This window comes from Pipistrellus hanaki (assembly GCF_964339955.1).
Source record: "Pipistrellus hanaki genome assembly, chromosome: 19".
NCBI lineage: Eukaryota > Metazoa > Chordata > Mammalia > Chiroptera > Vespertilionidae > Pipistrellus > Pipistrellus hanaki.
The window spans coordinates 17,256,672-17,277,667 of record NC_140521.1 but is presented as its reverse complement, the minus strand read 5'-3'; the positions used below and the strand labels follow the sequence as shown (position 1 = coordinate 17,277,667).

Here is a 20,996-nt window from a genome sequence, read left to right as displayed (position 1 = left end):
TAAATGGGCCATAACGTCCTTTAAGTTAAGGATTAAGAGAGATTTATCTTGTATTCCCTACAATACCCTGCCCAATGCCTGAGTCACTGCGCTCATAAAAAGCGGTTGAGCAGACGCGTGCATGCATACTGTCTGGCATTTTGGATCTGAAAAAACATCTGAAGTCATTCTCAGCTCACACAGCCGGTATAACTGCGACTGGTCTCACGTGGTGGCTGCAGCCCCTTTCCCAGCCTGTCCTCATCCCCGCTGAGAGTTACAATCCCAGGAGGGCCTCCGCCACAACTCCCTCCGTGGTGCCCCCACAGGCACCCCCCGAGGAGCGTTTTATAGAAACGAGTGCTGGTGACTCAGTCGTTCTAGTCATGTCCATCAGCCGTAGAGAAGGAAACAGCTTCTTTCCTAAACTCCACACAAGACAGATCCAGAATGTAATAGAAAAAAAAATGTGTCAAGGGACAGAGTTCCCAGAAAGGCGTGTACAAAGCAAATGAAAGGATGCTCAGCCTCGCTTTTAAGAAAAATACTCGTTTAATGACATTGGACTATCATTGTTCACCTAGCAGAGGAAAAGGTGCAAGTGCGGCAACATGACAATGTGATGGGGGCGTGGGCGACGGGCTGGCAGAGGTGTAACTGGGCGCAGCCTCACTCGGGACAGTTCAGCATTACCTCTTGAGTGACAAATGCAAAGCCCTTGGAGCCGGCCCTTTTACAGGGACACAGAACAGTTCAGAGTTCAAAGTCGCTGGTGGTCCACTGCACGGAGGAGAAATTTCTGTATGCTGTTTTGAACCTGTTAACATTTTGTTCAAAGCAAATGTGCTACGTAGTCAAAACACACACACAGTTTTGTTGTGTTTATTTTTTAAAGAATCCTATTTTATTAATATATTTTTATTGATTCCGAAAAGAACTCCTCCTTCCCCGGCCAGCATGGCTCAGTGGTTGAGCACTGACCTAAGAACCAGGAGGTCAGGGTTCGATGCCCCATAAGGGCACATGCCTGGGTTCAATCCCCAGTAGGGGGCATGCAGGAAGGAGCCTATTCATGATTCTCATCATGGATGTTTCTATCTCTCTCCCTCTTCCTTCCTCTCTGAAATCAATAAAAATACTTTAAAGAAAAAACGAAAAAACAAACAAACAAACAAACAAAAACAGTTCCCCTTCTGTCTCCCAAAACTATATACAGAGTAGGCACTTAATAAAATCTCGAGGACCTGACATTCAGGCTACATTCCAACTCATCTTCTAGGTAAAAGCTGCTGACTGTCAGCGTTTTGCTGGTATAAGGGGCCACGTGACCTGTAACCCCGGTGCCTCTTGGACATGTCTGAGGAAGTAAATGACAAGTACCATCATATAAGAAAATGGTTTTATTCCTAATTTTTAGTTCCCATACAGTTTACAAATACACTTGAACTCTGGTAATACAGCTTTGCAGCTAGCAAAGCAGTTGAACTAACACCCATAAATACAGGTTGAGGGGAGGGGGGGGACAATTAATACCCACTAATGTTTCTCTACATAAACTATTCTTTTAATGTCACTTTTTAAAAACACTTGCAAATAGACTACATAACACGTGGGGCAAAAAGGCAATTAAGTGAATCTCTGGAAACACTAAATGTATAATAAACAGTGCATATTGTCAACATTTACATGATTCACATCAGAATGATGACATCCTAAAACGTATTCCTTTTAAAGGATAGATTTATCAATAAAATATTACATATCTTTTAATACTCTGGTACAATACTTCATATACTGCAGGAAAATTAAATGTAGGTCTAGTCATCAGCTTAATAAAGGATCCTTTTCCATTAGCTTTTATTAATAAAAGAATCACAATTAGGTTATAAATAAGAGAGGCAAATTATTAGAGGTTTAGGGTGAAAAATTGTAAAAATTAGTTTGATATACAGCAAAGTTATGCAACACACTAAAACCAACTGTTTAATAGCTTTGCCTTGTGTGAACTGCCCGTAGTGAAGACAGAGCAAACGTTTCAATGATGGAAGATTCGGTAAACTATATTTTGGAACTTATTTTTCAAGAGGAAGGGGTAAACAGACTTCGACAAAATTAAGGGCTAATGCAGGCATTGTGAAATCAGGGAGGCCGTGTGCTTGTCTATAACATTTTATCCTCCCAACAGCATACAGGAAGTTGCGCTGGGCTTGTATTTATGTCTACAGTCTATGTTCCCCTTATGGAGTAATTAGCTACAACAAAGCACTTCACAACTGAATACCGTTCCACATTCCCCTAAACTAGAAATAACGAAAGACCTTATCTTATTCTTACAATACCCAGTATAATAACCCCTAAAAATGATCTGGATGATTCTCTTGGCTTTTCCAGAGCAACTGGGCTCCTTAAAGAACGCAAAACGCCAAGAAAGCTGTACATCTATTTTCTCACATTTGAAAAGCCGCTGACTTCCAGAGAATAGATTACCACTATTTTCAGGAGGGCCACACAGTAGATATGAGGTGTCTTTATGTTTTTGTTTTTTATAAAAAGTTATTAAGAATGAAATTTGGCATTTTAAAAAAAAACCCAAGTACCACGTGCCAGATAATTTCTTCACCCCCAAATATAAAATCCTATGCTTATAATTTTAAAATAGTCCACTGGCTATGGGATATTGTGCAAATTTTATGTCTACCAGCCACCCGCAGCCAACCGCATCCGTGTCTCTCTCACGCCTGTCTTCCAGGTAACCTGATTCAAATACTACTGACTGCTCTGGCCCTGGGCCCTCTGACGTCCTAGAAACCACCTCTTTGGAACTTTCATTTCCACTATTTATTTTTTTTTAATCTGCACTCAAAACTCCCCACATCTTCACCTGCCCGATTCCATCCCACAGAGAGAAATCTCATCTGAGAACCTGCAATCAATCTCCTTTTATCAAACACAACCAATCTTAGCACCTCTGGACTGTCATCATCTTGTCTGGCAGCAGTTGACCTAACATGATGGTTTACTGACATCGTGGAGAGAAATCTAAATGAAATCAATGTCCTGTGTATCAGAAGAGAGTGAGACAAGATCTGGTGTTTCTGTTCCAAGGGCAAAAACCACTGATGGGAAGCTACAGGCAGAGATTAATGCAGCGGATATGTTTATACAATCAGACCCTTGTATGCTGGTGATAGGCTTTGCCCCCAAAGTCCAGAGTCAAAAACATGGAGATTAAAAATAGCGGAGAAGTGAGTGGATGCTGCATGGATATGCTCCCAAGTCCAAACCGGAATTACAACTAAAATACAGAAAAAGTTACTGAATAATCAATGGAAGACTTGCTGGAGAGAACCCTGATAACCGAGGACCAAAAGTGGAGTCTGGTATGAGGCTGGTATGAGGGGCAGAGGCGCGAAAGGGCTGGCTGGGCCTCCACAGACAGCTGCTCTCAGTTGTGGGGGGTTGCCACTGAGAACTCTGGGGTCTAATTCCCAAGCTAGGCCCCCCAGCAGAGAGCACCAGAACTGAGAAGGGTACTCACGTAATATCTGGCTGTCTACCAGGGAGAGATGACTGGAAATTCAGACACCCTCTTGAAGGGCCAACACACAACATTCCCTGTGGAGCCACCCATCTTGTGCTCTGACAGAGGAATAGCAGAGTGGACTGGAGCTGGGTGAGCAGAACCCAGGATCCAGGGCTTGGGCAGAGTGGACTGGAGCTGGGTGAGCAGAACCCAGGATCCAGGGCTTGGGGGTTAGAGCTCAGAAGGCAGACACCGTAGTTTCCAGTGCTGAGCCATTCCCTCATGCTACAGAAGTCATCTTTCTCATGCAGACAATCGCTATACAGGCCACATTGCCTGGGGGGAAGACAGGTGACCCATCCTATTGGAAAACACCTTGTCCCTTACAAAACTGAGAATAACAATTAGCCTCCAGGCAGAAACAATTACCCCACCCTGTTGGGGAAAAAAAAAAAAAAAAAAAAAAAAAAATTCTTGCCATATATGACTGCCTGAGGGCAGATCAAGAGGAATCCTATCAGTCTGTAGCCAGAGGCAGTCTCTAGAAGCTTTGGGTCTTTGCCTGATCTAATTAGTCAGAAACAGCATTTGACACTGTCCTCCACTAGAGATTGAGAGGCATAGCAGTTCTACCTAACACATAGTCACAAACCCAAACAGGCAGCCAAAATGAGGAAACAAAGAAACAACCTACAAATGAAAGAACAAGAGAATTCTCTAGAAGATATAAATGAAACAGAGATAAAAAAAAATAAAAAAATAAAAAACTTATCTGAAACAGACATCAGAATGATGGTAAAAATGCTCAATAGCATGAGAAAAGATAAAGTAACTATGGAAAAAGAATAGTTGAAAATAAGAATGATATAGCACAAATAAAAAACATATTGGGAGGAATACACAGCAGATTAGGGGAAGCTGAGGACTGAACCAATGAATTAAAAAACAGGGTTGAAAAAAAAAATCAATCAGAGAACCAAAAAGAAAAAACAATTAAAAAACAGGAGGACAGCTTAAGAGAGCTGTGGGACAACATGAAGCAAAACAATATTTGAATAGCAGGTATGCCAGAAGCAGCAGAAAGGGATAAAGAATGTATTTGAAGAAATAATGGAAGAAAACTTCCCTAACCTGGTAAAGGAAAAAGTCACACTACTACAGGAGGCACAAAGAAATCCAAACAAAAACCCAAATAGGTCTACACCCAGACACATCATAATTAATATGCCAAAAATTAAGGACAAAGAGAGAATCTTAAAACCAGCAAGAGAAAAGCAAACTATTATTTACAAAGGAGTTCTCATAAGACTGACACCTGATTTCTCATCAAAAACTTTATAGGCCAGAAGGAAATGGCATGAAGTTCTCAAGGTAAAGGAAAGCAAGGATCTGAAAACAAGATTACTACATCCAGCAAGGCTGTCATTCAAAATAGATGGTCACAACAAAACAACAAGAAAGCCCACTGCATGAGAACATATTTGCCAATGTTATATCCGATAAGGGTTTAATTTTCAATATTTACTGGGAACTCATACAACTTAACAAAAGAAAGATAAACAATCCAATCAAAAAATAGGGCCAAAACCGGTTTGGCTCAGTGGATAAAGCGTCGCCCTGCAGACTGAAAGGTCCCAGGTTTGATTCCGGTCAAGGGCATGTACCTTAGTTGCAGGCACATCCCCGGCAGGAGGTGTGGAGGAGGCAGCTGATCGATGTTTCTAACTCTCTATCCCTCTACCTTTCTCTCTGTAAAAAAACAATAAAATATATATTTTTAAAAACGGGCACAGGACCTAAATAGACACTTTTTGAAAGTGGACATACAGAAGGTAAGAGACTATGAAAACTGAAAGTCACTAATATCTAAGAGATGCAAATCGAAATGACACTGAGGTGTCAGAATGGCTACCATCAACAAATCAACAAACAACAAGTGCTGGTAAGGATGTGGAGAAAAAGGAACCCTCATGCACTGCTGGTAGGAATGCATACTGGTGCAGCCACTGTGGAGAACAGTATGGAGTTCCCTCAAAAAACTAAAAATGGAGCTCCCATTTGACCCTCTAATCCCATTTCTAGAGAAGAAATCCAAAACACCAATCAGAAAGGATATATATACCCCTATGTTGATAGCAGCACAATTTACAATAGCTAAGATTTGGAAACCGCCTAAGTGCCCATCAGCAGATGAGTGGATTAAAAACCTGTGGTACATCCACACAATGGAATATTACACTGCTACAAAATAGAAAGAACTCTTACCATTTGCTACAGCATGGATGGACCTGGAAAGCATTATGGTTAAGCAAAATAAGCCAGCTGGAAAAAGATAAATATCACATGATCTCAGTCATTTGTGGAATATAACGAACAACATAAACTGATGAACAAAAATAGATCCAGAGACACAGAAGCATTGAACAGTAGACCGTCCAACCTAAAAGGGAAAGCAGGGGAGGGTGTGTGTGTGTGTGGTGGGTGTGTATGCATGCGTATAAGCATAACCAATGGACACATACAGTAGGGGGGTGAGGGCATGTGCTGGGGAGTGGGAACAGCCAGGGAGATGTCAATGGGGGGAAAAGGAGACATATGTAATACTTTGAACAATAAAGAATTTAAATTAAAAAAAAAAAACACGACAGTCAAATAAAGAGCTTATTGGACAAAAAAAAGGCTAAAGGAGTACATTACCACCAACCCAGCATTATAGGAAATGCTAAAGGGACTGCTGTAATGAGAAGAAGAAACAGAGAGAGAAACCTAGATGTATAGAATTAAAATGGCAATAAACAGAGTCAAAACATTTCCACAAAATTGAGGCAAAAAAGGAGAACCATTCAATGTGACAATGTGTTTAAAAAAAAAAAAAAAAGAACAGGATTCAGGGTCCTTGTTGCAAATGCTGGACTTGAATCTCTCTATAGGCTTGACAAGGAGACAGTAGTCATGTACATTCCTCAGAAGGTGATCACGTTCAGGCCACACTTGTGTTCCGAAGCAATTCTAGGTTTGATGGATCCAGGAAAGGGGTGACATGGGGGAATGCTACACATTTTGCCTGTGAAAATGGCAGCCATCACTCGGCCCAAATGACTACAACCAGGGTTCGGTCGAGTCCTTCCTCTCAGGAGCAAAAGCTAGGATGATTCCAGAAAGGAGACTGTGCCTAAATGGCAATGCTGCAGTAGCATTTTATTTTCTTCACAGAGTCAACCAGTGAGACTTTCATTGAGACACAGTCACCGAACAATGATTCAACACATGCGACAAAGAGGGATGTTTTTGAGAGAAGGCACTTCAGGTAGCACGTTAGCAAATCCTACTGCTGATTCAACCTGCCGCGCAGCCTCGTTACCATACTCCTGCTCCCAGCAGCCTTACTGCACGCATGCGTGGAGGCCAGACTGATACCAGTAGCAGGAAGAGAGCCCCCACTCACCTCCCTCTGCGGAGACCACGGTGATGCGGTGGTGCTTTCAAATGCTCTGCCCCCGGGACACATCCGTGCTTATAAGACCGGAAGTGATAATTCAGAAAAGACGCTCGGGACTCGCAGAACTGGTGCAGAAAGCTTCTGGAAGGCTCTCTCTTTCTGTCTGAAGGCCCTCTCTTCCAACTTACACACGCCACTTCAGCTTCCCAAGGTCACTCACTAGCAGCTTCTACTTCTACTAACAATTGTCTCGTTCCTCGGTACTGGTTCTGACAGTTACACTGGGGACCCCCCAATCAACTGCACCTCCACTTCATGCCCTGGTGGAGTCCCCTCTTCCTGAATCCTGGGCCTGGGACTTGCTCTCATCAACAGAGGGCAGTAGAAGGATGCTGGACAGTTCTGCGGTTAAGTCGTAAGAAGGCCTGGCCACTACTGCCTTACGCTCTTGGGAGCTGCCGAGGCCACACGGAGACACGTGGAGAATGAGACCCAAGGACCGTGTGTACAGAGAGGGGCCCAGCCACCCAGTGTCTCAGCCAACCTGCCGACCAGCAAGAGAGACATCAGCAAGCGACACCAGTAAGCAACACCAGCAAGATGCTGAGCCCCATCAGACTGAAGAATAGTCAGCAACATTTTAAGCCACTATGTTTTGGGTGGTTTGTCGGCAACAATTAAAAACCAAAACACTGGTTATCCACAGATGCATCTTTTTCAAAATACAAGACAATATTCAAATGAAAAAGAAAAAAAAAAATTAACAACAAAAATATATATGGCAAACATTTCCCCACCACAGTAGGCTGAATGGTCAATTGGTTATCTGCTAAGAAAAAGCACACCTTAATCCTAAATTCCCAGGATTTTTCCCCATGATTTTTTAATGGCAATACAAAGGAAGAGAGTCAAGTTCTGAAAGTCTGGGGCACTGGCCTAATTTTCATTTAGCCCCCCCAAAAAAGAGGCCATCAAAATAAATTACCTACTACTGAACAAATGATGATAAATAAAACTGTTCGCATTTCTACAGGATGTTGTCATTTAATTTTCCCCACTTTTTCCTCTAACAAGTGCCCCATCATCCCCCACAAAGAGGGGGGAAAATTAAATTTGTTAGGGTTATAAAAAGAAAGAAAAATGGCAATAACTAGGATTCAAAACACCACCATTGGCAAAGTACAGAGCACAATTTTACTGCTTCCTCAATTTAAAATAAAACTCTATAAAATATAACACTGTCTACACTGTAGAGATGATTGCTTATCTGAGGAAATGAGCCATTGGAAATCGGGTGGTGTTGAGTTAGAACGGAGTGGTCTTTAAAAGGTTTCAGATTCTGCTCATCAAAAGGGAGTAGACCACAACGCAAGCCTTCGAGGTTCATGTTCCTTCTTCACATAAACTTTCTTGCACCTGTTCTTGATCTTTTCATGGAGAGGGTGAAGCCCACCTCTGAGAAGAAATAAATGAGAATTTTGAAGGAGCCAGCATTAAACCACTTAAAAGAAGATTTAAAGCTTTTAAATATACTGCTCATTGAAATGAGAATTTCAATGTGAAATACTAAAACTATGAGTTTCTAACTTATCGTTTAAACATACAGCGCACAGCCAAAACCAGTTTGGTTCAGTGGTTAACCAAGGTACATGTCTTTGACCAGAGCATCGGCCTGCGGACTGGAAGGTCCCGGGTTCGATTCCGGTCAAGGGCATGTACCTTGGTTGTGGGCACATCCCCAGTAGAGGGTGTGCAAGAGACAGCTGATCAATGATTCTCTCTCATCGATGTTTCTGACTCTCTATCTCTCTCCCTTCCTCTCTGTAAAAAATCATTAAAATATATTTAAAAAATAAATAAATAAACACCATACAGCACACATGGGTCACTGTCTGAAAAGGTGATTGATGGGGGAGATGGACAAGGGAGATAAATTTCCAGCAACAGAGCTGAAGGGACGTGCAGTGGAGCCAGGAGGAGGCCCTGGGTGTCACACAGCCAGTCAGAGGCCTCCTGGGATGAGACCTGAGACATCTTGACTCCAACCATCCCGTGCTGTGACTCCACACTTCCTAGGTCCTACAGATCATCTCTCTCGCAGCTTGGACTAACCAATATCAACCACTGCCTGTCACCAATAGCAACCATTTGTCTACAATAAATGCCAACCTTGCCCTTCTCAGTATTAATTCTGCATTTGCTTTTAATGCTTAATGAACTCTAAAATAAGTCCAGCTTGGAAAAAAGAAATTCAAGGATGACCAGCCGGGGTAGCTAAATGGTTGAACTAGAAGGTCACAGTTCCAATTCCTGGTCAAAGCACATGCCTGGGTTGCGGACTCAACCCCCCTCTCTCTCTTCCTCTCCCTTCCTCTCTGAAATTAAAAAAAAAAAAAAAAAAAAAAAAGTCTAGAAAGGCAAAAATAATGAACCAACAGCACTGCCGTTTCATACCTATTTCTGTGCTGAAGTTTCGGCAGGTTTTCTCATCTGAAGCTCTTCTGCTGCTGCATCAGACCCACATTCTCATAAACTCTAGCATTATCTTCTCTCATCCTCAAAAGAAAAGAGATGTTAACAGAAATGCAGACCATGTGGCTTAGGCTTACATGACATTGGTAAGGCACAGTGTATTCTTTGGGGACCAGCTACAATGCAGATATAGTTCCAGCCCCTGGAACTGGCATTCTAAACAGGATAAAAGACATAAACATACAGCAAAGCAACTGTGAAGTTAAAGCCTCTGCTCTCAGGGGCCTGGAGGAAAGTGAACTGTTTCCAGGCGGGCAGAGCAAAGGAGGCCTGTGTAATGAGGACTCTGAGTTAGACCTTGAAGGAGGGCAGGGCATGTACACATTGAAAGGAATGGTTCTCGCCCTAGCCAGTTTGGCTCAGGGGATAGAGCATTGGCCTGTGAACCAAAGGGTCCCGGGTTTGATTCCGGTCAAGGGCACGTACCTCAGTTGCAGGCTCCTTCCCAGCCAGGGCCCTGGTCAGGGCTTGTGCAGGAGACAACCAATCGATGTGTTTCTCTCACATCTATGTTTCTCTTTGTCTTTGCCTCTCTCTCTTCCACTCTCCCTAAAAAATCAATGGAAAAATACCCTTGGGTGAGGATTACCAAATATATATATAAAAGGCTAATAAGGTAAGTGCCCGTCTGGGTAATGATGTCACATAGCAACACCCAGCTTCCTCTCCCTAGCAACTAGCCTCCTTGCATTTTCTTCAGCCCAGGAACACAACTTGCTTTATAGGCAGGTGGAAACATTTTACACTTTAACCAAATGTCTGTGAAGCATTTTCCCATGCTTCATCTCATTTGATCCTCACAGAAGTCCTGGAGTAGGTAGGTAGGACACTAGGTGGAATCCTATTTTCTTTTCATTAGCCAGAAAATGAAGATTTAGAAAGCTTAGAAACTTGACTCGACTGAAAAGAAGAAATGGTGGGCCTTGAAAATGACTTCAGATTTTCTCACTGCGCAAAATATAGTCAAACATTGCTGCAGTTAAATATTTTACACTTTGTTCTCCCTGTGTGATCTACAATAATAATCTGCTTTGTGTTGATATTTACTGCTGTGTTGCTGACAATTACCTGAAAGAGAAGCTGGGGCGCTTCACTGGGATGGAAAAAGTTTAGCTACATCAGAAAGCAGGTCTAATTAAGCAAGTTTATTCTATATCTATAAAAGGCTAAGTTGACTTGCACATGCGCAATACATATAAAGCTCTCGCTGGCGCCAATCTCACACATGTGTTTTGATCTGTCATTGTCCATCGTGAATTTGACTGACACTTCTATTATAAAGAAAGGGTAATAGTGATATTAAAATATTTCTTCTAATTAATTTCCTTTCAATGTGCACAAATTCATGCAACCGAGCCACTAGTAAATAAATAAATGAAATGGAATGAAGGGAGGAAGGGAGGAGAGGGAGGGAGGGAGGGAGGGAGGGAGGGAGGGAGGGAGGGAGGGAGGGAGGGAGGGAGGAAGGAAGGAAGGAAGGAAGGAAGGAAGGAAGGAAGGAAGGAAGGAATCTAATTTCAACCAGAATGATCTGAATGAGCAAGAGTTCCAAGATGGGAAAGTTCCAAGATGGTAAGAGCAGTCAGGCCATAATCTGGTTACAGAATCTGGTTGTGGAAAGGGGAACACTGAACATGAAGCTCAGTGGGAGGTAGGAGGGTAGTTAGGGCCCTGCGACGGAGGCCAATGTATCAGAGCCCTGATTCTGTCTGCTGAGCAGGGAGGGGAGAGCAGAGCAGTCCCAGAGAGCAAGGAACCAAGCAACTGTGGGTGCCAGCCAGGGGTGTGGAGACAAAACAAGGAGAGGATCGGGATGTCCTGGATGTGTGCGCTACAAGGGAATGACGAGAGCAGAGAGAGAGAGAGAGAGAGAGAGAGAAACTGTTTATGTCACAGCCAGGCACTGGTGACAAGGGAGTCATCAGAGCTGATTCTGTTGGGCCAACATGAGGGAAAGCTCCCTGGCAAGGACTCAGTCCAGACCTGCTGGTTCCACTGCAAATCATTACAGATGGCGATTTAAAATACCAACTTTCCCTGTCAGTCTGGAGGAAAGAAAAAAGCAGGTAGAGCGAAGAGGCAGCATGATGGCGAGCATATTTTTTTGCTGTGTAATTTCATTTCAACATTAAATAGAAAGCAAATATAAATAGCCTCTTCTATGCCATTTTAAATGTTTATAGAGAGATTAAAGTCAGCAGGGGTTTAAAAATCCACATCAGAAGTGTATAGAAATAAAACTCTTAAGTGGGAAAAAACAAATGTTATACCAGACAATGACTAGAATATATAGGAAATAATAACTTAAACTGCCATTCACATAATCAATTTAACCTGTTTTCCTATCATGTTTTAATTGAAACAAGGAGTTGGCAAAGTTTTTCTATAAAGAACCAGGGTAAATAATGTACCGTTTCCCCGAAAATAAGACAGTGTCTTATATTAATTTTTTTCTCCCAAAGTTGCACTAGGTCTTATTTTCAGGGGATGTCTTAACTTTCCATTCGCTAGGTCTTATTTTCGGAGGATGTCTTATTTTCGGGGAAACAAGGTAGTCTCTGCAAGCCATAAATAGTCTGTCATATATTATTCTTGGTGTATGTGCATGTGCAAAATAATAACCCTTTAAAATCCATTCGAGAACTGTACTCAAACAGGCCACAGCCAGGATTTGGCCTGGGGGCTGTAGAGTGCTGACCCCTGGTTTAAACACTAAGCAGATTTCTGTTAAATATGGATTGTGTTGATACATTAGTAATCAATAAACTTACTTTTACTTGGTAAACAGTCTTATACACCAAAGGGGGTGCTGTCTACCTCTGCAACAAATCCACGCCATCAAAAGAAAAATGAGGTCCCTCCAGAAGATCCACAACTTGATATACTCACAACCCCATGTAATCCTGCTTGTGCGCGATCAGACTTCAGTTCAGGTAAATTCAAATTTAGGCAGCCACTGGTACACTTACAAATCGGCCAGCCAACAATTCAATGAAAGATGTGTGCTACAAAGACTTGTAGGTGTTGTTGTTTTTTTAGTTTTTAGGGTTGTTTTTTTCTTTTTTGCAGAACCTAGCCCCAAAGAGCCTCATCTAGCCCCTAAGCAACACCCCCTCCTCCAGCGGGCCCGGGGAGCCGCCTCACCATGTCCCAGGGACTTCCACAGGCAGCTCTCCCTGGAGAGTCAGCAGCCCTTTCCACCTCGGGCTCCCAGGCCGTGTGCTCACTGAGGGTCCTCTCCTTTAAGGCAGTCTGTGGGAACCGGGCTTCCCATGGCCGGGTCCATTTGATTTTAACGGACCTAGCCCGGAATGGCCAGCCACGGCCTAAGAGCCCGCCCAATCTAGTCCCAAAGGGCCGACACTGGTTCTGAAGACCCAAACCTGGCCCCTGAGACCCCAACCCACTCACAAATAGCTAAAAACAGTCCCAGAGGGCGGAGCCTCGCTCCAAAGAGCCTTCTCTAGCTTGAAAGGGATAGCCTAGCCCCGAATAGGCCAGCCAAGAACTGAGAGGCAAATCTAGCCCCAAAGGGCTGAAGAGCCGAGACTAGCTCCTACAACCCAACCTAGACCCCAAAAACCAAAGCCAGTCCCCAAGGGCAGAACTGAGCCTCCGAGAGCCCAGCCCGGACCCGAGACCCAGTCAAGACCTGTAGTTTTTTAAGCTTGTCCATGGAATTATTTCAGGTGAAAAGAGTTTCCCTCATTACTACTTACTCCGCACAGGCTGGTGTTGGAGTGCAAGGCGGGAGGGGGCTCTGGTCTCCACTTGTCTGGTCCGTGAGGGAATATTTAATATTTGTATACTCGTGACCTTTCCTCTTGCTTTTCTGAAAGGTGAAGATTGCATATATGAGGATGTGACTCTTTTAAGGGAATAAAAAAGGCATTTCAGAGAGAGAGAGAGAGAGAGAGAGAGAGAGAGAGAGAGAGAGAGAGAGAGAGAGAAAGAGAGAGAAAGAGAGAGAGAGAGAGAGAGAAGGGAACACTGAGTGGAGGGAATCATGCCTGCTGTTTAAAATTTTAATACTGTAAATGGAAGTTAACAAAGAACTCTACTTCAAAATGGCAGAATGTGAGGAGAACCACTTATAAAAACTTGAGCCAGGCCAGTGTGGCTCAGTGATTGAGTGTCAACCTATGAACCAGGAGGTCCCGGTTCAATTCCTGGTTGTAGGCTTGATCCCCAGTGTGGGGTGTGCAGGAGGCAACAGATCAATGATTCTCTCTCATCAGTGATGTTTCTTTTCTCTCTCTCTCTTCCTGTCCCTTCCTCTCTGAAACCAATAAAAATATATATTTTTTAAAAAGCTGGGTGGAAAAGTCCCTAAATTCTCCAAAATGATAAAAACCAAAGCCTCTTTTCCCAGTTTCTCCCACCAAGAGTACATTACGTGCTTTAACACATTTCTGAAGTTTCCACTTTGTACCCACAGTAAGGCACTTTCTCTGTGTTTATTGGGAATCCTTCCTTTGAGCCACTTTATGCTTTAACCCTTCCTGCCCAAATTAAGTATAACTGGGAGATAAAACATACAATAACCTATAGTAACAATCTACATATTTCATAGCACTTACAATAACACAGTCAGGCTGAAAGCATGGAAGTTCAGAACCAGAAGCTTGTTAATTATTTGACCCTATGCTTCTAGACATACACTGTCTCTGAAGATGTTTTTCACAATGAAACAATCTAGTGAGTGCTTTGGTGGGAACTGAGAACCGAGCAAACTAATTAGTTATCTCTGGCTGACCATTCTTTGTGCTGCTAGGCTAGAATTGTTCAGTAAGGTGGCAGGTCCCATTTTGAAAAGAGCTTAGTTCCTATTTTGAGCATAGCAACCGGGCTGGGGTTGGGGGAGGAGAGGGAGACAAGCACAGCTCCCCAAAAGAGCAGTCTCCTCATTTCCCTCGTCTCAGCTCATTCCTAATTAACTCAGCTTTGTGTCTGTTATGAATAGCTTCAAATGGAAAGGCTCCAATGCCACATTCTTCTTCATTATGCATGCTTATTAAAACTGAAATTTCACCGATTCCAACTCAACCAAATTGGTGGTTCAAACCACGTTATGCTCTCAGGAGTGAAGCATTCATTTAAGAGATGGAATCAGGATAAAAATGGTCTGAATTAAACTGGAACAGGCTGGAAACTTCGAGATTTTGAATTCTAAGCATGCCGTTGAGCTGGGGAAAACCGTCCCCTTCCTATGTGGCACTTTCCCAAGCTGCCAGGCCAGGAGGGTAGCATGCGGCCCCTCCCCGAGTTCCTCCAGACTGAAAAATCAGAGCCATGAAGTAGGGAATAGTTTTCGGAAAGGCCCTTCCTAGTTGGGGGAATCATTTCCCATTCCCAAAAATAGTTAGTCTTCTACCCTGGCCGGTGTGGCTCAGTTGGTGGAGCATTGTCCCATGCACCAAAAGGTCACCGGTTCAATTCCTGGTCAGGGCACATGCTCATGTAGGGACTGTACATGAGGCAGCTGATAGATGTTTCTATCCTCCCTAAAATCAATAAAAACTTAAAAAAAAAAAAAAAAAAAAAAAAAGTCTCCTGCCCTAACCAGTTTGGCTCAGTGGATAGAGCATCGGCCTGCGGACTGAAAGATCTCAGGTTCGATTCCAGTCAAGGGTATGTACCTGGGTTTCAGGCACATCCCCAGTAGGAAGTGTGCAGGAGGTAACTGAACGATGTTTCTCTCTCATCAATGTTTCTAACTCTCTATCCCTCTCCCTTCCTCTTCCTCCCTGTAAAAAATCAAAAAAATATTTTTTTTAAAATAAAAATGTCTCCTATCAGAGCCTGTCTGATCAAAAGAAGAGCATTTGCCCTAGCCAGTTTGGCTCAGTGGATAGAGCATCAGCCTGCAGACTGAAAGGTCCCAGGTTCAAGTCCAGCAAGGGCACATGCCTGGGTTGCAGGCGCAATCCCCAGTAGGGAGTGTGCAGGAGGCAGTTGATCAATAATTCTCTCTCATCATTGATGTTTCTCTCTCTCTCTCCCTGTCTCTCCCTTTCTTTCTCTCTCTCTCTCCCCGGCTTCCTCTCTGAAATCAGTAAAAAATATATTTTTAAAAAAGGAGAGCATTTGCCAGCTGCCCAGAAAACTAAAGTCCAAATGCCAGCCTGTCCAGGCTCAGTACCTGTTCTTCTTCAATCCTGCGTTGTAGTGTTTCGATATAATGCTGGACGGCCATATAGATGAATCGGTACTGTGCTTCTGTCTGGACCATCCCTGACCTCTGGGATCGCACCATCTGAATCGTTTTGGGAACATCAATGTCACAGTCGACACCTACAAAGCAAACACCACGAAGCATCAGGAGAAAATGCAGAGCCAGAGTCAAGAGGTTAATGCACCACGTTCAGCAGGCTCAGACATGAAGCAAATTTAGTCTTTAATGTTCTGACCAAACACGTTCCAAGGGCTACGGCACTGGCCTCTGATCAATAGCAGTGACCCCACACAATCGATTACATGATGTGTCTGAGGTAGGGTTCCCCCACTTTCCCACCCCATTCCGTCAGCAAAACGTAAGTAGGAGCTGGATAGAGACCACCAATGCATATTCAACAAAAGATCTCAGCAGTGGATCCACAGATTCTAGGCTTCATTTTATAATATACCAAATGCTCAAACAGCATCCCTTCTGTTCTCTGGCAAATATATTGAAGGTTGGAGTCTTCAGCCCAGGTTTCTGTGAAAATTTTTAACATTCACATTTCCTTCCCCGGGCTATTTTCATAGCACTTTCTGTCCATTAACTGAAAACAGGAACTGTAGCCTCGTGCCCTCCGGACAACCTACCTTTCTCTCTGATGATGTCAATAAGGATATCAATCACGATGAACGTCCCTGTCCGGCCGATTCCAGCACTGTGGGCAGAGGACAAGAAGCAATGAGAATGAAGTCATTCACGGAAGTCTTATACTCAAAACCAAGCTATTAATATGAACAGAACCGATATCTGCTCTTGGGAGTATTTGCAAGATTGTCTATTTATATTGGGAAATATATTTGCTAAGAGCATGGGGCTTTGGAGTGAATCCAACCTGCACTCAGAGCCTGGCTTCTCCAGCTCAGTGTGCCTGGGGCAAAGTCTCTTAACATCTCTGATCCTCAGTTTCCTCACCTGGGAAGTGGGGATAACAAACAGTACATACTTTATAGGGTTGTTGTGAGGATCAAATCTGTGTTGTGTATGAAAAACACTGGCCCCAGAGCTTTTAAAAAATTGAGTAAAGTTTCACGCACATCTACTTGCCCAACACAGGAGTGAGATTTAGGAAACCAAGCTTTCCCCAGAGTAACCGTGAGGCCCAAACTCAGGCACCAGCAGCCTGCAAACTCTGGGGCGGAGGCCACAGGACTGGCTTCCAGAGGCCTGGGTGAGCAGCGGTCCTAAGCTTTTGAAGCAAACAAGTATATTGTTGGGGGGAAAATATATGTCATTTCTTGGTAGAATAGAATCACAATCAAAGAAATGAACCCTAAGTTATCCTATTAAAAAAGCAAACATTAGCAGACTAGGGGCTCCTTGAGAATAAAGACTGTGTTCTCTACCTCTGTCCTACTACCCACCGGTACCCGGCAATCTTGTAGGATCTACAAAAAATATATTTTGGGGTCAAAGTGTCCCTTAATGCAGTTTATCTATGCCTCAAAAAGAGATTGAATTTTTCCCACGGTTAGACAGCTGGGGGTGGGTAGGTAAAAAAGCCCTGGGCGCTAGGAGCTGGGACAGGCTGGGGACTGGAGGGGAGGGCTGGTCACCTGCAGTGCACCACCACGGGCCCCGCATCCATGATGCTCTCCTGCTTGTGGTGCACCTCCTCCAGGAAGTCCAGTACACCCCCGGGGTCACTGGGCACGCCGTGGTCAGGCCAGGTCCGAAAGTGGTATTGCCAGACCGTTCTCTCCGTATTCCCCTGGAGTAGAGCCAAGAAAAACCAGAAAAGAATTAAATAAATCAAGGGATTGCGGCACTGCCCGGTTTTGATCTCTCTCAGATCCCATGTGAGCCAGTTGCGCTGGTCAGCACGAAGCCCCTCCCACTCCATTCGAAGGCCCCCCTCAGTTTTCCAGATTGCTCCTCCTTTTGGATCGGGCTGAGCAATCCCAGGGTCAACTCTTGGCCTCGGTCACAGAACCCAGATGTCTAGTGCGGCAATCTGTCCTTGAGGAAACGCCAACCTACATCAACAGCGGCGGGCACCCTCTCTGATGAGCCTCGTCCACGCACAGCTCAACGCAGGAGGCCACTGAGATCGCGGGGCCCCGGGGCTCTCCTCCCTCAAGTCACTCGTTCCTCTTTGTCCTTTTGTACCCAGCCCTTCTCCCCCCCCGCCCCCCACCCAGCCACACGTTTATTATTATATCATAATATTTTAATTTCTTCTGTCAAGTACAGAATAGACAAGAAGTCAGGCTTTGCAATCAGATAGCTGGATTTAGGCCAAAATCCCAGCATGCACACTCACTGCAGCAAATGGCCATCTCTAAGCCTCCATTCCTCCCTTTGCAGATAGGAATAATAATCCCTCTCTCACCACACCACTGTGAGGATTAAACAGGAGCAATGAAACACAGCCACTGCTCTGCAGATGGGAGGAGACTCAGCACGTGGGCTCCTCTGAGGACAGTGATCACTAACAAAGGTCAACCATGGACCCAAGGCTGCGAAACACCCAAGAGCATCACGTGTGGGGTCCCCCCGGGTGAAGTCACTGAGCAGCACTATTCATCCTTACAGCTTCTTCTGGATCTGCAGACAATCCAAGCTAAGTGACATTTTAAAAGGGGATTTATAAACAAGGACAGAGTAACTAGACCAGTGTCCACGACCAGAATCTGAACCACAGTTAGGGTCTTTTCGTGAATTATGTGCATTTAATTTGCAGACATCACGAAAAATACTTTTGGATGCTAATGGTTAGCAAAAAATCAAGGGGCGACACAGTTGCAGAAAGGACATTTGAGGAATGGGAGAGACCAGCTCCCTATTCATCCGTGCTCCTTCTCCTTGATAAAGGTCCCCCAGGTCCCTGCCTCCACCTTCAGGCCTCAGCTCCAGTGACACTCCCGCAGGGAAGCCCTCCCTGTGTACTCCATCTCAAGTGCCCACTCACTCTCTAGCATGCCATCCTGTGCCTTCGCAGTCGGCACAATCAGAAAGCTTAGTTGCTCATTTAAATTTTAAACTTCTGGCTCTAGGCTCTGGGGGAGCAAAGGCTGTGTCTTGTCTGCAATGTGCCAGCAGTGCCTCGAGAGTACCTGGCACACAGAAGGCATCCAATTAATGGCTGCTGAACCAGTGAGTGAGTGAATGATTGTAACGGCATGCCCCTGGGTTGCATACCAAAACGGTTCCCAAAGCCTCTAAAATACGACAATATACTTACTTGTCCAACCTTTGACAGTTTAAGTTCTCTTAACGTATAGTCATGAGCGGCACTTTCTTTGACGTTCCTAACACGCATGACCCCATATTCTTTCAGAGCAAACTCATCAGGCCAGTATTTGACACATTTACTCTGGAAGGGATCAGGAAAAAAAAAAAAAAAAAAAAAAAAGACAGTTAATATCTGTGAACCAGCAGAAAGCAAATGTCTAAGTTTTGCTTAACGACCACTAATCTGGAGAATGGCCTTTCCATCCTGGAACTGATGGCTTTCCAAAGGACTGGAAAGAAGAGTTCAAATTAGGAAGCAGGGGCTTGGAGAACCGGGGAGGAGGGGGAAGAAAAGGCTGTGTGTGCAGAATTGTCCCATCCAACACTCAGGTCAAAGGACAGTCTATGTTTATTTAATTCTAAAGAATCAAAGATGTGCCCAGCTGGGGCAGCTTAGTGGTTGAATATCAACCTATGAACCAGGAGATCATGGTTCCATTCCCAGTCAGGTCATATGTCTGGGCTCAATCCCCAATGGGAGGCATGCAGGAGGCAGCCGATCAATGATTCTCTCGCATTGTTGATGTTTCTCTCTCTCTCTCCCTCTCCCTTCCTCTCTGAAACCAATAAAAAAAAATATATATTTTTTTAAAAAAGAATCAAAGATGCAAAGAGAGGAAATGGCCAGGTTGAGGGTGTTGTCTAGCAACCACTGAGATTTGGATTCTAGAGATCTGCCAGCCGCTCTACAGTGAAGGCAAGCAAGATCTCTGGAGGTGGATGGGCTGTCCAATAAGCCAGCCCATCTGGTTCATTTCCACCCAGGCATAGGAGGGCCCTGCACCTTATCTAACCCAAGTGTGAATGCAGCCAGCACAGCAAGGCAGCCTTTGAACCAGCTGCTTTTTCTATATCCAGACCCATTAGCTCCCTACTGCACACGTCGCCTTCGTTTAACTGGGTGCCTGGGACCGCCAAGCCTGCAGAGCTGCTGGCTTCGGGGCAGGCAGGTGGGAAAATATAGCACCAAGAAAGCCATTCTTGCTGCCAAAGAGGAAGACACTCTGCTTCATGAGCCCATGAGCGATGAGTCTATATATATATGTGGTGACGTGCCCTGAGTAAAGAATGATGTTGTGTGTGTGTTTTTTTTTTCCCTGGGCGGCGTTACCGATGCCACTTCCTTTCCACGACTGGACACAAATATCAGCAAAAGACCATTTCCTTGTATTTTAGGAAGATGGAGAAATTCCCAGTTATAAAAATGGACGTGACAGAGCAGCTGCAGACTAGCCCCCGCAGTCAATGGTCAATTAAAGAAAAGAAAAACAATGTAGGAGGAATATTCAACAGAATTTAATGGATGGTGCCACTTTTTTGCTTGGCACGGCTTGGGGTCATTGATTTATTATTGTTTTGAATTCGGCTTTCCCTCCAGTGTTTTATAGATCCAAATACCCTGTGACAGATTTAATACAATTTTCCCCAGATGAACACCTTTAACATTAATTGCACTCAAGGCTGTTACTGGCTAATCAATTTGAGGACTGTTGCCCTCAAGAGAACACAAAATTAAATGGTCACTCTAAAAGCGTTTTTTGGCTGACTTTAAACAGTGGTGAAGTACTACAGCCCACTTCCCACTTTTTTAAACTCTGATGTAAACCTTGACACAAACACTCTAAACTGCGAGGGCTAATACTTGAGTTTTTAAATTCAGGCCCCAGGATCCGAAGGAATCCAGTCTGGCTTTTATTCTGTCCAGGGAGCAGGGAGGGTGATGATGCTGAGAGAGCACGGTGTCCGGAGGCCCGTGGAGAGAATAAAAGCTCTCCTGTCACCCTCTCCACCCACCAAGTGAAGGGGAAGAATGGGAAGGCAGGCACGGGCTGGGAAGAGGAAGTGAGGAGGAGGCAGTATCGGGCCCAGTGTCTGTTGTAGGAGCCTCTGGGAGCTCATCTGAAAGAGTCAGTACTGATCCCTCTGAAGGGACATGAGCATCCTGTCTTTACACCCCACGTCTCTGAGAAACAGGTGGTCTCCTGTAACTTCCATCAGGCAACACACAGGACAAGGGGTTCCAGGGGGTTCAGCTTCCCCTTCCATACCGAGGGCAGGTGACCCTCACCTGA

The 20,996-nt window shown here is 44.3% G+C and overlaps 1 protein-coding gene across 4 annotated transcripts in view; it reads right to left on the bottom strand.

Moving 5' to 3' along the window:
• Window positions 1–1,361: 1,361 nt before the first annotated feature.
• Window positions 1,362–20,996, bottom strand: part of PTPN11 (protein tyrosine phosphatase non-receptor type 11) — a 56,463-nt gene continuing 36,828 nt past the window's right edge. For 2 of the 4 annotated variants that reach the window (XM_084868313.1, XM_084868312.1), the window contains exons 10-16: window positions 18,875–19,006; window positions 17,247–17,413; window positions 16,281–16,348; window positions 15,616–15,767; window positions 13,193–13,305; window positions 9,396–9,497; window positions 1,362–8,396 (exon numbers count right to left, since the gene is read on the bottom strand). In XM_084868313.1, the coding sequence (XP_084724439.1) occupies window positions 9,428–9,497; window positions 13,193–13,305; window positions 15,616–15,767; window positions 16,281–16,348; window positions 17,247–17,413; window positions 18,875–19,006 (702 nt within the window). In that variant the 3' untranslated portion in view covers window positions 1,362–8,396; window positions 9,396–9,427. The remainder of the gene's footprint in view (window positions 8,397–9,395; window positions 9,498–13,192; window positions 13,306–15,615; window positions 15,768–16,280; window positions 16,349–17,246; window positions 17,414–18,874; window positions 19,007–20,996) is intronic. The other 2 variants (XM_084868314.1, XM_084868315.1) reach the window with 1 other exon arrangement.